This window comes from Eulemur rufifrons, chromosome 6, assembly GCF_041146395.1.
Source record: "Eulemur rufifrons isolate Redbay chromosome 6, OSU_ERuf_1, whole genome shotgun sequence".
In the NCBI taxonomy this organism is placed as follows: Eukaryota; Metazoa; Chordata; class Mammalia; order Primates; family Lemuridae; genus Eulemur; species Eulemur rufifrons.
The window spans coordinates 104,405,662-104,422,524 of NC_090988.1; the positions used below are offsets into that span (position 1 = coordinate 104,405,662).

Consider the following 16,863-nt stretch of genomic DNA (forward strand, 5'->3'; position numbering starts at 1 on the left):
AGGTCACTCACGGGGGGGGCAGGTCACTCACGGGGGGGCAGGTCACTTGGGGGGGCAGGTCACTCACCCGGGGGGGCAGGTCACTCACTGGGGGGGCAGGTCACTCACGGGGGGGGCAGGTCACTCCGGGGGGGGGTCAGGTCACTCATGGGGGGGGGCAGGTCACTCACGGGGGGGCAGGTCACTCACGGGGGGGCAGGTCACTCACGGGGGGGGGCAGGTCACTCCGGGGGGGGGTCAGGTCACTCATGGGGGGGGCCAGGTCACTCACGGGGGGGGCAGGTCACTCACGGGGGGGCAGGTCACTCACGGGGGGGGGGCAGGTCACTCACGGGGGGGTCAGGTCACTCCGGGGGGGGGCAGGTCACTCACGGGGGGGTCAGGTCACTCCGGGGGGGGGGTCAGGTCACTCATGGGGGGGGGCAGGTCACTCACGGGGGGGCAGGTCACTCACGGGGGGGGGCAGGTCACTCCCGGGGGGGTCAGGTCACTCCAGGGGGGGGGTCAGGTCACTCACGGGGGGGGGCAGGTCACTCACGGGGGGGGCAGGTCACTCACGGGGGGGCAGGTCACTCACGGGGGGGCAGGTCACTCAGGGGGGGTCAGGTCACTCACGGGGGGTCAGGTCACTCACGGGGGGGCAGGTCACTCACGGGGGGGCAGGTCACTCAGGGGGGGTCAGGTCACTCACGGGGGGCAGGTCACTCACGGGGGGGCAGGTCACTCGGGGGGGGCAGGTCACTCACGGGGGGGCAGGTCACTCAGGGGGGGCAGGTCACTCACAGGGGGGCAGGTCACTCACTGGGGGGCAGGTCACTCACTGGGGGGGCAGGTCACTCATGGGGGGGCAGGTCACTCAGGGGGGCAGGTTTAGGGCAGTTTCCACAATCTACACAAGCGCCACAATTCACAGACCTGCACACCAACCCCCCAAAGTCAACTCTGCCACGATGCTAACCTGGCCGCTCACTGACCGAGTTTTGAGGTCATGAGTGAGAAAGTCCTTTGCACACCGAAGGCAGCCACCAAAACGTGTGCTTGTCACTCCAGCAGAACGAGGATCAGTGACAGACACCGGCGGCAGCGTCCCCACCCAAGACGCACTGAAACGAGCGTCCACCCTCCACCCCGCTCCCCTCTCCAAATGTGCGCCAGGAGGGAGGGTGGTCCACAGAGCCACGCGCGGCCACCCACAAACCCAAACCCAAACCCGTGAGCACGCGTGGCCCGACGTGCTGCCCTCCCTGCAGCGTCCGTCCCTGCGCAGTGTGGACACGAAGCCGCGGGCAGAGACCCCCCCACCCCACCCCGGTGTGAGCATCGCTGGGCCCCTCCTGCCACCGTGCCGCCCACCGAGACCCTGCTGAGAGTAACAGTCAGGCTCCCACCGACGGACGCTTCCGGAGGTCCCCCTGCAGCCTCAGCCACTTTTGCTGGGGTCAGGCCCTGCTTCCCGTCAGCGCTCGGGAGGGCTGAGTGTGCAACCGCCCCCTGTCACCTGTCACCTGTCACCCTGGCTGGGGCCTCCTTGCTTCCTAAGTTCCCACAGTTTATCCAACCAAGAAAAACCGCTTACCTGGAAGAGGATAAAGATGAGAAACAGTTCGTAGACCACACTAACGCAGAGCCAAAACCTCCAGTACGCTACAGAGACAAAGAACACAGAAGCGTTAGTGCCCCAGGTCCTGGGTCCTCCCAGGCCCCCCAGCCTTGCTGGTTCCCGGCACAGGAGCCCCCAGGACCTCCCGCACGACTCCGTGACAGTGTCTGTTCTGGGCTCCTCACAGGTCCCTGGCCCAGCCTTTTTTTTTTTTTTTTTGAGACAGAGTCTCACTCTGCTGCCCAGGCTAGAGTGCCGTAGCATCAGCCTAGCTCACAGCAACCTCCAACTCCTGGGCTCAAGCAATCCTCCTGCCTCAGCCTCCCGAGTAGCTGGGACTACAGGCATGCACCACCATGCCCGGCTAATTTTTTCTATATATTTTTAGCTGTCCAGATCATTTCTTTCTATTTTTAGTAGAGACGGGGTCTCGCTCTTGCTCAGGCTGGTCTCGAACTCCTGACCTCGAGCGATCTACCCGCCTCGGCCTCCCAGAGTGCTAGGATTACAGGCGTGAGCCACCGCGCCCGGCCTGGCTAAGCCTTTAAAGCAACGTCGAACCCAGAATTAAGCACAGTTTCTCTCTGAAATGTTTTTTTCCCCCACTTTCTTCCACTCTAGTCCTTAAACCGTACACTTCTCTGGCCTTACTGCAGTGGCACAGAGGAGCGGTGGCAGGAAACACTCTGGTCTCGTGTTCCCTGGTGGCACTTTCAGCCTCCCGTTGTTGATAAGTCTGCGGTAGATTTTTGGTGGATCCGTTTTATCATGTTAAAAGAATCTTCCTTCATGCCTGTAATCCCAGCACTCTGGGGGCCGAGGCGGGAGGATCGCTCGAGGTCAGGAGTTGGAGACCAGCCTGAGCGAGAGCGAGACCCCGTCCCTACTAAAAATGGGAAAATCGGCCAGGCTGTGGTGGCGCACGCCTGCAGTGCACTGGGGAGGCCAGGACAGGAGGATGGCCTGAGCCCAGGAGTCTGGGCTGCAGTGAGCTGTGATGACCACTGCACCCTATCTGAGGTGATAGAGTGAGATTCTGTCACTAAAAAGAAAAAAAATCTTTTAATTCCAGTATGCTGAGTTTTCCTCGTGGATAAGTATGAACTTTCACTTTTCTACATTTCAGAGGATTGATTTTTCCATTAACAACATGAGGCGTTACGTTAGCGGACTCCTAACGTTGAGCCCTCCCTATACTCCTGAGCCCCGCCCTGTACCCCTGACCCCCGCCCTGTACGCCTGACCCCCGCCCTGTACGCCTGACCCCCGCCCTGTACCCCTGACCCCCGCCCTGTACCCCTGACCCCCGCCCTGTACGCCTGACCCCCGCCCTGTACGCCTGACCCCGGCCCTGTACCCCTGACCCCCGCCCTGTACCCCTGACCCCCGCCCTGTACCCCTGACCCCCGCCCTGTACGCCTGACCCCGGCCCTGTACCCCTGACCCCCGCCCTGTACCCCTGACCCCCGCCCTGTACCCCTGACCCCCGCCCTGTACGCCTGACCCCCGCCCTGTACCCCTGACCCCCGCCCTGTACGCCTGACCCCCGCCCTGTACCCCTGACCCCCGCCCTGTACCCCTGACCCCCGCCCTGTACGCCTGACCCCGGCCCTGTACCCCTGACCCCCGCCCTGTACGCCTGACCCCCCGCCCTGTACCCCTGACCCCCGCCCTGTACCCCTGACCCCGGCCCTGTACCGCTGACCCCCGCCACGGCTCTGAGCAGCTCCCAGCAAGGCACCCACAGGTTTCGGGGCCAAACCCAGCACCGTGGGAGGCCCTCTGGGCAGGGCTAACCCTAATCCACCTGGGGGAAGACGGCCGTGATGTTATACAAAAAGCCACCTCGCACAGGCAGGAAATACAAACGTGGTAAGTTCTTAGGAAATTTGCTAAAGTAGTTCAGGGACATGAGATAGAAAATGGAGATTACAAACTTATTTTTCGTGCCTTGAAGGACAAGAAGATTCTGTCTGGGAAATCCTCACTGGCTCAAGAGCTACAACAGCAGCCAAGAGTCTGTGGGGAAATAAACCCGGGGCAGCCTCCACCCCAAGGGCCATTGAGCAAGACTCCTGGGCAGGTCCCGCCTCTGGCCGCTCGGAGCACCGGGTGCTCCCCGAAACCACAGACACCTGACAGGGCCACTCGGGTCCCCGTCGCCGATTCTGTCCTTCCTGTGCCCCAAATCGGAGAGTTGGGTCACCCGGGACTCACCGCTCACCCTGGGCCCTGCCCACCCCCAACACCAGCAGGCCGTCCGCCCACAGCCCGCAGCAGCTGCAGCCCCCCCAGGGCTGGTCTCCCCGATCCCGCAGCCCCAGCCCAGGCACAGGGCCGAGGGCAGGGCAGACGGGCGGCCTCACGAGGTGCTGTCCTGCCGCAAAGAGCTCGCCAGCTTCTGGAGGGGCCACAGATGGAAGCAAAGACCACGCAGGGACGGGGCCTTCTGCAGCGGGCCAGGACCTGTTTGAGCGTGGTCTCGCTCGGAGCTGTGGCCAAACACGTTCCCACACGGGGCAGCCCCCCAGAGAGGAGCTGGAGCTCGTTTTGCCTCTCAGCACACACTTGATCTACCGGCTCCGGCTGCGGCGGCCTGACCGGCGTTCCTGGGCCCAGCGCAGGCGGGGAGCGAGGCAGAACCCGCAGGGGCCGTCCTTCTGGAGCCAGAAACCCCTTCTGGCTCTGGCCACAGAGCTCTGCGCTGCGTAGGACCCTCACTTGTCCACTGCACCCGTATTTCGATTGGGCGGTTTGAGAGTCTCCTGCCAACCACAAAGTTAACGTGGGGAGGAAGGAGGCTCCAGGCTTCCTACGTCAATAATGTAAAGATCTGGCCGGGCGCGGGGGCTCAGGCCTGTGATCCCAGCACTCTGGGAGGCCAAGGCAGGACAACTGCTTACGGTCAGCAGTTCGAGACCAGCCTGAGCAAGAGCAAGACCCCGTCTCTACCAAAAATAGAAAAACTAGCTGGGCATTGTGGTGCGTGTCTGTAGTCCCAGCTACTCGGGAGACTGAGGCAGAAGGATCTCTTGAGCCCAGGGTACTCCAGCCCAAGTGACAGAGTGAGACTCTGTCTCCAATCAATCAATCAATTAATCAAAGATTGGCAAAGAAACATGCAGTTTATGCAACGCAAACTAAATCGAAAGAAGAAAGGTGGCGCTAAGCTCAAAATAAAAGCTTAAGACACAATAAGACCCCACCCCCACCCCAACGCCTGGCCCTGTCTGGGAGGGACTCGGCCTCCAGCCAGGACGACACTGGCTGAGCTTCCGGCAGCTTCTTCCCGTACCAGCAGCATCGGTCTTCCATGTGCGATGTGGAGTGTGAACCACGCCCTCGCTCTTCCCGGCTGGGGAGTGGTCCAGACCCCTCCAGACCAGGTGTGCTCAGTCGAGCCCCAGCCCCAGGGTCCCTCTGGCACCTCAGGCCCTTCCTCAAGACCCCGGAACAGCAGGGCCACAAGACCAGCTGGCCGGGGGCCTCGGCGCTAACTGCCCTTCTAGAAGGCCACCTCGGAATGTCTGTCACGGGCCTGAAATGTTTGCGCCCTTTAACCCGATACTGCTGCTCCTGGGACGGTTATGAGATGAATAATCAGATATTTACACAGCACATGTGCAAAAATACACCACAGCCTAGTTTGTTACAGAACAACCGAAAACTTCCTAAATACACGGTATTACAGCGTAAGCAAATGGATTAACTAAAATTATGGTACATTCTAATGACAGCTAAACAAGCAGCCACTAAAAACCCAGTTATCAAACAAAACATTAGTGAATAAGGAAATGCTTGTTAAACTTAAGGTGAAAAACGCATGATGTAAAGCCACACACGTCATTCTTCTCATTCTTTTAAGGCTATGTTTATGTACACATACACAACACATCAAAATTTAATAGTGGTTATTTTTTGTGGGCGGTTTTTATTTTTAATTAAAACGTTTTTTGTATTTTCCAGATTTTCTACAATACATACCCCTACTGAAACAGAAAAGAAATGTTTCCAGTCACTACGCCTGGGCCTTCGGGGGACCAACCGACCGTCCCTGCAGAGGCCTGGCGGGAAGTGGCCTGTGCCCCGGGGAGGACCTGCGCCTGTTCCCCCGGGATTGTCAGCCACCAGCTCACTGGGGGGCACCGAGGCAGAGAGAGGGGAGGGGGCGCCTCCCAGCCCCCCGCTGAGCCCTGCCTGCGGGAAGGGAAGGGCAGGGGGAGCAAGGGGCGCAAGGGCCCGAAGGAGGGGAGCAGACACCTGGGCCCACCCTCCGTCCCTGCCGTGGGACGTGGCCGGGACGTGGCCGGGACGTGGCCGGGACGTGGCCGGGCGGCCGGGGCAGGGCCGGGCCGAGGGAGGACACTCACAGCCCGCGCAGACAGCAACTGCTCAGAACAGAACTGCCACACACGGAAGAAGAAATGGCAAGTTACCTGGATGAGGTCTGGAAAATGGCCCGTCTTTAGCTTGTGTGACTCCAAAACATAAGAAAACCAAAATACTGGCCACAATACCTCTGCAAATAAAGAACAAACAGCCCCTCAGTGTGTGTAAGCTTCTCCCAGGAGGGAGGCAGCGGGGACCCCGGGACACCCTCTGTGGGACAGCCCCGGCCTCAGGCAGAGCTGGGCGCGGCCGACTCCACCCCCGGGGCCAGCAGTCTCACCTGGGCCCAGTCGCCGGGTGGCGGCACCACATTCGTCACCTACAGTGTTGAACCACCAGGGTATGTGCTTTACGTGAAGAAAAACCACACAACCACCAGGGTTCACTAACTATTCTTACAGCGCTTTTGTCCTTTTGGGGTCCCATCGTCCAGTACTGACAGGACTCCTGTAACCCGTAAGAAGGTGGAGGTGTGAGCACCACAACCCAGACTGAACGATGGATGACACGGTGCACGGGGACGGCACAGCCCAGAGAGCACGGGCGGCGCAGGGGTGCAGGGCAGGGGCGCAGGGCAGGGGCGCAGGGCAGGGGCCGCACGGGAGGGCCCCAGGGCAGGGGCGCAGGGCAGGGCCCCAGGGCAGGGCCGCAGGGCAGGGGCCGCACGGGAGGGCCCCAGGGCAGGGGCGCAGGGCAGGGCCCCAGGGCAGGGGCCGCACGGCAGGGCCGCAGGGCAGGGGCCCCAGCACGGCTGCTCACACAGGCTGGGCTCCGAGTCCACAGTCTGCCCAGGACGGCCCGGCTGGCCGTGCGGGCACCTGCTCACAGCACCTGTGCGCCCGGCTGCGGGCCTGCTCCGCCCCTGCAAACGCACGGAGGTCCCATCCTGCGCGTCGAGGGCACAGCAGCCACCGCGGGCAGCGCCCCTCCCCGCTGCAGGGGACCTGCGCTGGCAGCCACACCCCACACACTCGCACACTGAGCTGCACCCCGCGTGTGGCTGCGGAGAAGCCGCCACGTACAAACGCACCTTCATTCCGCTCCAAGAACGGACGGGGCACAGAGCTCTCCGCAGCGCTCTTCAAATCTACCCGGTGACAAATTTCAGCCTAAAAAGTTCTCCTCTCTGCCCAGCAAGACTGCCCGGGTCTGGAAGCCGCCCGCAGACACCGGGGAGGCAGAGACCCACCACGGACAGCGCGAGACGCACAGGACCGGGGAGCACACGGGCTGCGGCCTGGCCCTCACGCAGCTGGGACAAGGGTCCCGTCACTCGGGGCCGTGTGCTGCTCTGAGCCCAGAGCCTTGAGGGTCTCACCCTTGGCAGGGTGTTCTCGGACCCCCCAGTGGGACACGTGCGCTTCCGGGGCAGCCTCCACACCAGGCCCCAGGGACGGGCGCAGAGACACCCTCGCTGCCTGGCACAGTGCCCCGGCCCGAGGTCTCAGGGCGCTCGGGGGCGGGAGAGGTGAAACCACCTTGCGGGGCCACAGGAGCCGGATGCAGCCCCACTCAGCTGCGCCTCCACGGCGCGGGGCGGGGCTGTGCGGGCTGGGGGGAGACAGCAGACGCTCCCCTGCCCCCAGGACGGAAGGAAACGAAGAGAGAAGTGGGTGCTGACCAAGGAGGACGCTGCTGGCATCGCCCGGGGCCGGTCAGTGCGCCCTGGCTACGTGGCGCCCGCCTGGCGCTAGGCTCCCGGGGCAGCCTGGTGGCTCTGCACGTGACGAGGCCCAGGAGCCAGCTCTGCCCAGGTCACACGGGAACGTGAGCTGCTACGCATCACGTGCCTTTCTCCTGACTTCATAAGGCTACGTTGTTTCTAAGACTTGCTTCAGTACTTGGGACGGTATGCCGTTTGGGTAAAGGAATTACCTTAAAGGAAAACAAATACATTACGTTTCTAAAATAAACTCAATTTTGGATCGGTTTTAGATTGACAGAATCACTGTGAACAGCAGAGCTCCCACGTCCCCGCACCTGGTTCCCATCACGGACACCGTGCGTCAGTACGGGGCGCCTGTCACAACTGACAAGCCGGTACTGACACGTCACCACTGACTAAGGTCTACACGTTGCTCAGGTTTCCTTAGCTCTTCCCAGGGTCCTTTCCTGTCCCACAATCCCGTCCAGGATTCCCCGAGACAGGGAGGCGCCCGTCCCCCGACTCGCCTCTCGGCTGTGACAGTTTCCCAGACTCTCCTGTTTCCAAGGACAGGACAGTCTTGAGAACTGGTCAGGACTTTCGCAGAATGTCCCTTAATTAAGGTGGTCTGTGCTTCCTCGTGATGAGGACGGGGTGCAGCTTTCTGGGAGGAAGACCACGGCGGTAAGGACCACTTGCGCCAGCGCCATCAAGGTGCACGCCAGCACCACGACCACCCGGCGGGGGCGCTGGTCAGGCCCCTCCCACGCCGCGTGCTGGGGAAGGGCCCCCCACGGGCAGCCCAGGGTGGGGGGAGGCTGCGCTCCACGCCCTGCAGGGTGGAGTAGCTGCGTCGTCGCTTGGAAATCTTCTGCAGGGAGATTCGTTTTCCTTCCCTATTTATCCATCACGTACATCGTATCTTTCACACTCTGGGCTATATTCCAATACCACCGTGTCGATTTCATTGCTGAAACTGTTCCAGCTTTGGCCACCGAAAGCTGTCACTTGGCTCCTGCGTCGCTTTGACATAATCCTGTCATTGTGGGGTTTCGTTGTGTCTTTCTGAGCAGCTCTTTGCTTTCTGGCACGACAGGTGCACCAGGCTCACCTGGGCACTCACTCCGTGCCCAGCCCTGGAATCGGCCAGTTCTGCAGGGAGCCCTGGGCCCTGTGGCTGGAGAATGTCAGAGCCCGGGAGCTGGAGGGCTCGCTGCCCCTGGGGTGTGGTAGGCTCTGGGTCCTCTCAGCCCACAGCACAGTGAGGTATCTGTGTATACACTAGGCGACACGTATGCACATTATAAACATTTATATTATTAGCTATTTGTGTCTTTACTGAGCTAAACATGAGTTCTGACTGACATCTCTGACTACGGTCTATTCCCACGCGGATCCTTCTGGCCTCCTCCCCCTACCTGTGAATTCCTGAGAGTGGACACCTGGCTGCCACCGTCCCCACCCGACACAACTGCCGCCTGGCACCTCCTGGACACAACCGTGTCAGTCAGAGCACCGTGCTCCACGCAGCTCTGTCTGCCACCGCTCGGTCCCCGCGTGACGCAGGACCTGCTCCCCTGGCCCTGCGGGAAGGCCCTGCGTGCCCCAGGCATGGTGACCTGCGTCCTGCCACAGTGTGCCTTCCATCCTGGGATCCCTGACCTCCTGAGTTCGCTGCTGAAATCCGCACGCACCGGGGCTCACTGTGCGGCCGTCTGGTTCTGCGTCTGGACCGTGCACCGTGTCGGGCGCCCCCGCGCGGGCTCACTGTGCCGCTGCCTGGTTCTGCGTCTGGACCATGCACCGTGTCGGGCGCCCCCGCGCGGGCTCACTGTGCCTGCCTGGTTCTGCGTCTGGACCGTGCACCGTGTCGGGCGCCCCCCGCGCGGGCTCACTGTGCCTGCCTGGTTCTGCGTCTGGACCATGCACCGTGTCGGGCGCCCCCGCGCGGGCTCACTGTGCCGCTGTCTGGTTCTGCGTCTGGACCATGCACCTTGTCGGGCGCCCCCGCACGGACTCACTGTGCCGCTGCCTGGTTCTGCGTCTGGACCGTGCACCGTGTCGGGCGCCCCCGCACGGACTCACTGTGCCGCTGCCTGGTTCTGCGTCTGGACCGTGCACCGTGTCGGGCGCCCCCGCACGGACTCACTGTGCCGCTGTCTGGTTCTGCGTCTGGACCATGCACCGTGTCGGGCGCCCCCGCACGGACTCACTGTGCCGCTGCCTGGTTCTGCGTCTGGACCGTGCACCGTGTCGGGCGCCCCCGCGCGGGCTCACTGTGCCGCTGTCTGGTTCTGCGTCTGGACCGTGCACCTTGTCGGGCGCCCCCCGCACGGACTCACTGTGCCGCTGTCTGGTTCTGCGTCTGGACCATGCACCGTGTCGGGCGCCCCCGCGCGGGCTCACTGTGCCTGCCTGGTTCTGCGTCTGGACCATGCACCGTGTCAGGCGCCCCCCGCACGGACTCACTGTGCCGCTGTCTGGTTCTGCGTCTGGACCATGCACCGTGTCGGGCGCCCCCGCGCGGGCTCACTGTGCCTGCCTGGTTCTGCGTCTGGACCGTGCACCGTGTCGGGCGCCCCCGCGCAGGCTCACTGTGCCTGCCTGGTTCTGCGTCTGGACCGTGCACCGTGTCGGGCGCCCCCCCGCGCGGGCTCACTGTGCCTGCCTGGTTCTGCGTCTGGACCGTGCACCGTGTCGGGCGCCCCCGCGCAGGCTCACTGTGCCTGCCTGGTTCTGCGTCTGGACCGTGCACCGTGTCGGGCGCCCCCGCGCAGGCTCACTGTGCCTGCCTGGTTCTGCGTCTGGACCGTGCACCGTGTCGGGCGCCCCCGCGCGGACTCACTGTGCCGCTGTCTGGTTCTGCGTCTGGACCGTGCACCGTGTCGGGCGCCCCAGCGCGGACTCACTGTGCCGCTGCCTGGTTCTGCGTCTGGACCGTGCACCGTGTCGGGCGCCCCCGCGCAGACTCACTGTGCCGCTGCCTGGTTCTGCGTCTGGACCGTGCACCGTGTCGGGCGCCCCCGCGCGGGCTCACTGTGCCTGCCTGGTTCTGCGTCTGGACCGTGCACCGTGTCGGGCGCCCCCGCGCGGGCTCACTGTGCCGCTGTCTGGTTCTGCGTCTGGACCGTGCACCGTGTCGGGCGCCCCCGCGCGGGCTCACTGTGCCTGCCTGGTTCTGCGTCTGGACCGTGCACCGTGTCGGGCGCCCCCGCGCGGGCTCACTGTGCCTGCCTGGTTCTGCGTCTGGACCGTGCACCGTGTCGGGCGCCCCCGCGCGGGCTCACTGTGCCTGCCTGGTTCTGCGTCTGGACCGTGCACCGTGTCGGGCGCCCCCGCGCAGACGTGCCCCGGGCAGCCCCACTGCCACAGCAGCGCCGCGTTCCGCTGCCCGTCTCGCCTCTCCCCTGGAGACCACGCCTCTTTCTACCATCCCATAATTTCACCTTCCCAGAAAGCTTCCCAGGGTTACCCGGCTGGAATCGGACGGTGCGCGGCCTTTCCGGCCGGCTTCCTCCACTCGGTGGTCACGCAGCCTGAGCTCCATCTGTCTTGGTGGCTGGAGAGCTCGTTTCTTTTTATCACTGAACGATATTCCGTCCGTGCCACAGTTCACTTGTCCACTCCCCGGGTGAAGGACATCCTGGCTATTTCCAATTTCTGGTGACTAGGAACGTTCGTGCAGGTTTTGCGTGAACACAAGCTTTCAGTTCGATTGGATCAACACTTAGGAGCACGACTGCGGGATCTAAGGTAAGAGTCTAGTTCTGAGGCGGCCAAACTGCCTTCCCAAGTGGCCGCGCCATTCTGCATTCCCGCGGCAACGATGAGTGCCGGGCGTTCTGCCGCCTTGCCAGCATTTGGTGCTGTCAGGTTTTAAATTTTAGCCATGGCAGTGGGTGTGCTGTGGTCTCTCAGCTTTTGATCTGCGACCCCCTGAAGACGGGCGGAGCTGAGCACCCTTCCCCGCGCTGACTGTCATCTGTGTACTTTCTCAGGGGAGCATCCGAGAGACCTTTCACCCGGTTTTTAATCGTGCTGTTTCTTTTCTTATTATTGAGCTTTAAGAGTCGTTGCATATTTTGCACACAAGTCCTCTATCAGATACGTGTTTTGCAAATGTTTTCACCCCAACTGTGGCTCCTCTTCTCATTCTCTTAACGGTGCATTTTACAAAGCAAAAGCTTGCGATTTTAGTGAAGTTCAGCCTGTCAGGTTTCTTCTCTCACGGATCGTGCTATTAGTGTCCATCTAAAACGTCATCACCAAACCTGAGGCACTAGGTTTTCTCCTGTATTTTCTGCAAGAAGTTTCACAGTTGTGCCTTTTACATTCAGGCCTATCTGTAAGCTATTTTGGGTGACTGTTTGTGAACAGTGTAACACCCAGACTCGCTTTTGCACGTGGGCGTCCGCTGCCCTTTCTCCAGGGTGCGGCCTGCGCTCCTGTCGGCCAGCGACTGTGCCGTGTGCCGTCCGGCTCGCTCTCTGGCGCCCTGGTCTCTGCGCCTGCTGCTGCCAACCCCGCACCGGCTCGACGACCGTCGCTTCACGGCAAGTCCTGGAATCGGGCAGGGTCAGCTCCGCAGCTTTGCTCTTCGTCGGCACAGAGGACATATTCACATGCGCTACGTTTCATATGTGTTACATACGTAAAGTATATTTATATTTTAAATGTGTATCTACGTATTTATATGTATCATATCCATTTTATATGACTAAAACGTGTGACGTTTTATTTACTAAATTTGTAAATGCAATAAAAAATTCATTGAAGACCCTGCAAATGTGTTGGCAAGAAAGACCGGCATCTCCCCGCGGTCACCCACAGAGGGCGGAGCTACGGCCTGCGGCACATCCGCCTGGCAGCTGCTCCCCGGCAAGGAGAGCCAGAAACTCCCGACAGACACGACGTGGATGCCACACACCGTTCTTCCGGGCGGGAGGAGCCAGACGCCAAGGAGCATGCGCCGAGCAGCGCCATTACGTGAAACACACGGGCAGAGCACAGCCGTGCTGGCAGGCCAGAGCCCCGAGTGTCGGGTGTGGCCGTCTGGCGGCGCAGAGGAACTTGGGCAACGGAAATTTCCTACCTCCGCTCAGCGGAGGGCACACAGGTGTATGTGTTACATACCTGTCAAAAGTCACTGAGCTGTATGCTTTGATTAGCTATATATAATATCAAATTACATGTCAATAAGGTTGACTTGGCCGCGCGGTGGCTCACGCCTGTGATCCCAGCACTCGGGGAAGCCGAGGCGGGAGGATCACTTGAGCTCAGGAGTTCCAGACCAGCCTGAGCAAGAGCGAGACCCCGTCTCTACTAAAAATAGAAAAAATTAGCTGGGCGTGGTGGCCCACACCTGTAGTCCCAGCTGAGGGAGGCTGAGGCAGGAGGATCGCTTCAGCCCAGGAGTTTGAGGTTGCTGTGAGCTATGATGACACCACGGCACTCTAGCTGGGGCAACAGAGTGAGACTCTGTCTCAAAAAAAATTAAAAACATAAGGTTGACTTAAGAAACAAAACAAAACCAACCCCCTAAAGTGACAGAAACTGTTAGATGCATAAAAAAGAACAAAGATATACCAGCTGAAATTGGAAGCTTACAGAAAACAAACTAGTTTTCTACATTTTTAATAACATAAATATTAATTTTTTTAAAATAAAGGTAACCTTTAGAAGGTCTTTTCTATATAAAAACCCCCGCTCAAGGGCATGAAATAACTCCCACGTATTAGAATAAACTGGGCCAGCGGCCTCCCTGCGAGGCCTGGGCAGGCCAGAGTGTCGGCCCTGCGCCGCCGGGCTCCCAGGCTGAGGCAGTGCGGTCCCGAGAATGTGAGCCAGGACAACGTACCGTGTCCCCACAACACAGACCCTCAGAGGAGGAAGTGCCCAGGAGCCCCTGGTCCCTCCTCTCCATGCGCACACGAGGGCTCCCTGCTGAGGGGCGGGAGGACCCAGCCTCTCCTCCCAGGGCAGCTCAGGACAGGCCGTGCTAGAGGAAGGGGGCGTCCCCACTCGGTCCCGTAAGCTCCAGGGTCTGCATTCCCAGCCCCGCTGGGTCTAGGCTGCCCTTGCGGGGGGGCGCTGCTTCTCCAGGGGTCTTGGGAGACAGGTTCCTCCCTGCGGCGGCTCTTGCCCAGTGACACTGGGACTGCTCACCTCTGGCCTGATTTTACTTGCCACATGGGGACACCTCCAGAGGTGTGACCACGGCCCGCTCCTTGGTACTCCCTGGCCCCTGTGCCCCGGGGAGGCCGCAGACCCTGCACACCCAGGTGCCGAGGGGTGAATCTTGGAGAAGCCTGAGTCCTCCCTGGAAGCCCCCTGCAGGCAAACACGGGCCCTGCTAGAGCCCCACCATCCGCACACCCACAGGCGCAGCGTCCCACACGGCCCCTGCAGCGGGACAGTGTGAGGGCAGGCCCAGGTGGCCCGGCAGGGCCCGCGACGCAGCACCGGCTCCCTCACCTGCTCTGGGCTGCAGCCGCCAGGCGCACGGGCTGCTCCACGTGCGGCCCAGACTGGGCTGCCGAGAGAGGAAGGAGGAGCCGCCGGGCCGCACAGGTGAGGGCAGCAGTGGCCGGGCCGGGAGCGAGTGGCACCTACGGTCACAGCGGAGGGGAAGACCTGGAAAAGCCAACTGGGAGGTGGGAGCAAAACCCAGTGTGGAGCTGCGAAAAGGGCGGGAGACGCAGGAAGGGAGTGGCCACCTGCGCCTTCCAGGGGGGACAGAGGGTGACCCCTCAGGGCGGGTGGGCCGCAGAGCCCTGGGTCCCGGCACCCGCGATGGCGATTTCTAGCCAGAAACGCCCGGCTGCACCCCAGGGGACGAGCTCCGTCACGAGGTGTCTCTAAACCACCTAAGCCATCCCATACGGCCGGGCGAACAGCGCTGATGGCGAGCCGCCTGGCCCCGCTATGGTGGCCCTAACACCACACCTTCCCCCGACCCCGTCTAATTATCACACAGACATCAGGACCCTCGTTTTACAAAAAGCCAAGTGCTGGCCCAGAGCTGCTGTGGCAGGGAGGTTCCATAAGGCCCAGGCCCCACCAGCCAGAGCCACCTCACAGCCCCGCCACCGACAGGCCTCCGGGCTCCCTCCACCTCGGGCCCCGCCTGGTGCTGGTCTCCACACTCCCCCTGGCTCCCCCTGGCTCCCCCTGGCCGTGCCACCAGGGCAGCCGGCCTTGCTGGGCAGGATGCGGCCCTGAGCCGACACCCAGGAGCCAGGACTGGGAGAGAACGGAGAGGCCAGTCTGTCAAGCACAACTCAGCTCAATGAGCAAGCTCTACAGCCAGCCTGTCTTCCACACTGGCCCCAGAACCCACGGAATCCGGGCACAGGACAAACCTAGTGACGCGTCTGCCTGCACAGTGACTCGTTCCCGACCTGCAGAAGTGCGACCACAGGCTGTCCGTGGACCATCGCCTGACATCTTGCAGCGGTTTAAATGTCTAAAAAGCTTTAGCATCGACACCAGTGCGGGGCAGGCGCGGTGGTTCACGTCTGTAATCCCAGGACTTTGGGAGGCTGAGGCTAGGCGTTTGAGACCAGCCTGAGCCACACAGCAAGACCCGTCTCTACAGAAATCTAAAATAAAAAATTAGCCGCACGTGCTGGCAAGTACCAGTAGTCCCAGCTACTCAGGAGGCTGAGGCGGGAGGATCGTCTGAGCCCAGGGGTTTGAGGCTGCTGTGAGCCGTGATGACGCCACTGCACTCTAGCCCGGGCAACAGAGAGAGACCTTGCCTCTAAAAAACAAAAAGCGAAACACAGAACACACCGGCGTAGAAGAACCATGCCAGCTAACTGGGGGAACCCTCACTGGCCCCCGCAAAACCCCGACACTGTAAGATACCCCAAAACAACGGCTCCACCCCGGGAGGCTGCGAGGCACACCCCCGTCTCTCTGCACGTGAAATGCAGAGAAAACGCAGCACGAGCTCCAGGGCACACGGGAGCTGACACGGACCCCAGGGACCCGGTGACGGCAGGACAGGGGCTGACCAGTCCACAGGCAGGAAATGCCACGCAGCGCTGAAGGGCGGCCCTGGGACTCTGGTGCGTCAGGCCCACTGGAGAGGAGGCCGGGAGCCCCCGCCAGCCCTCCCGCGACGCCAGGGAAGGGCTCCTGAGCCCCCGGCCGGCCTGAGGACAGCAGGGACACCGGGCCAGGCACACCGGGCGCCCGCGCACCCCGTTCAGAGAGCAGGAGGAGGCGGGGCTGTTACCTCTTGGTGTTGTAGGCCGTGTCTTGAGGTGTTTCTTCCAGGAGAGTCACGTAACCCAGCGCACAGGTAAGGATGAACAGCACCGTCAAGGTGTGGGCTCGCCTGCAATCGAAAACACGCCATCAGGCCAGAGCACGGACAGCGCTGTTAGATACTCACGTGACGTGAAACCAAATCGCCCCGCACAGAGCAGAGAGCTACAGCTTCACTCTCCAGCTCCCAGGAAGCAAGTGGCTGGCGGCCCCCAGCTGGCTGCTCCCCGATGACCCCGTGTCTGCCCCAGGGAGCTGCAGGCCTGTTGTCAGGAGCAACCAGACAGCAAGTCAACGCGGCACTTTTTTACTGAGCAAGATGTGCAGAGGTGACCAGCCTTTGGGTTCACGAAGCCACCATAGCTGCGAGACTCACAGGGACGACGGCCCAAGAAACGAAGAGCTGAGAGGACACCAGGACCTGAGCGGAGACAGGCACGACCCTGACGGCGCTGCTCACTCACAGGGGCCCGGCGGGGAGGACGGGGCAGGGCGCTCCCCCTCAGCAGCCTCAGCCCAGCCCACCACAGCGGGACGCCCCACGTGGACGGCCCCCGACCAGCCAGGCACCAGACCCACAGCCCGCAGACCTCGACCCCGGCCTGCGTCGGACCCACCGGGGACCCCTCTGCATTTCAACCGCCTGCAAACAGCCGGAGACCCAGCTCTCACATCCAAAGGAGCAGCGTGAACTTGCAGAAATGAGGTGACCCTCTGCTCTGGCCTCGTCTCTGGGTGGGGGGACTCCCGCCCTGCAGGGACACCTGGGGGACCGGGGAGCAACACGCACACAGCACGCAGCCCGGGACTCGCCTCCCAGAAACACGGACTGTTACAAACAACAGCTGCATCCTAAAGAAGAGAAAAAGCAAACCACACGCTGGGAGAAAATATCCACAATGCACATATCTGACAAAGACTTTGTACCCAGAATGCACGAAGAGCTCTTACAACT

At 61.8% G+C, this 16,863-nt stretch overlaps 1 protein-coding gene across 2 annotated transcripts in view; it reads right to left on the minus strand.

The window, feature by feature from the left end:
• Positions 1 to 16,863, minus strand: part of PTDSS2 (phosphatidylserine synthase 2) — a 28,158-nt gene that overhangs the window by 7,003 nt on the left and 4,292 nt on the right. Inside the window, exons 2-4 of one of the 2 annotated variants that reach the window (XM_069470438.1) lie at positions 15,877 to 15,978; positions 6,037 to 6,119; positions 1,577 to 1,644 (exon numbers count right to left, since the gene is read on the minus strand). In XM_069470438.1, coding sequence (XP_069326539.1) covers positions 1,577 to 1,644; positions 6,037 to 6,119; positions 15,877 to 15,978 — 253 coding nt within the window. Of the gene's footprint in view, positions 1 to 1,569; positions 1,645 to 6,036; positions 6,120 to 15,876; positions 15,979 to 16,863 lie in introns of both variants that reach the window. The other variant, XM_069470437.1, reaches the window with a different exon arrangement.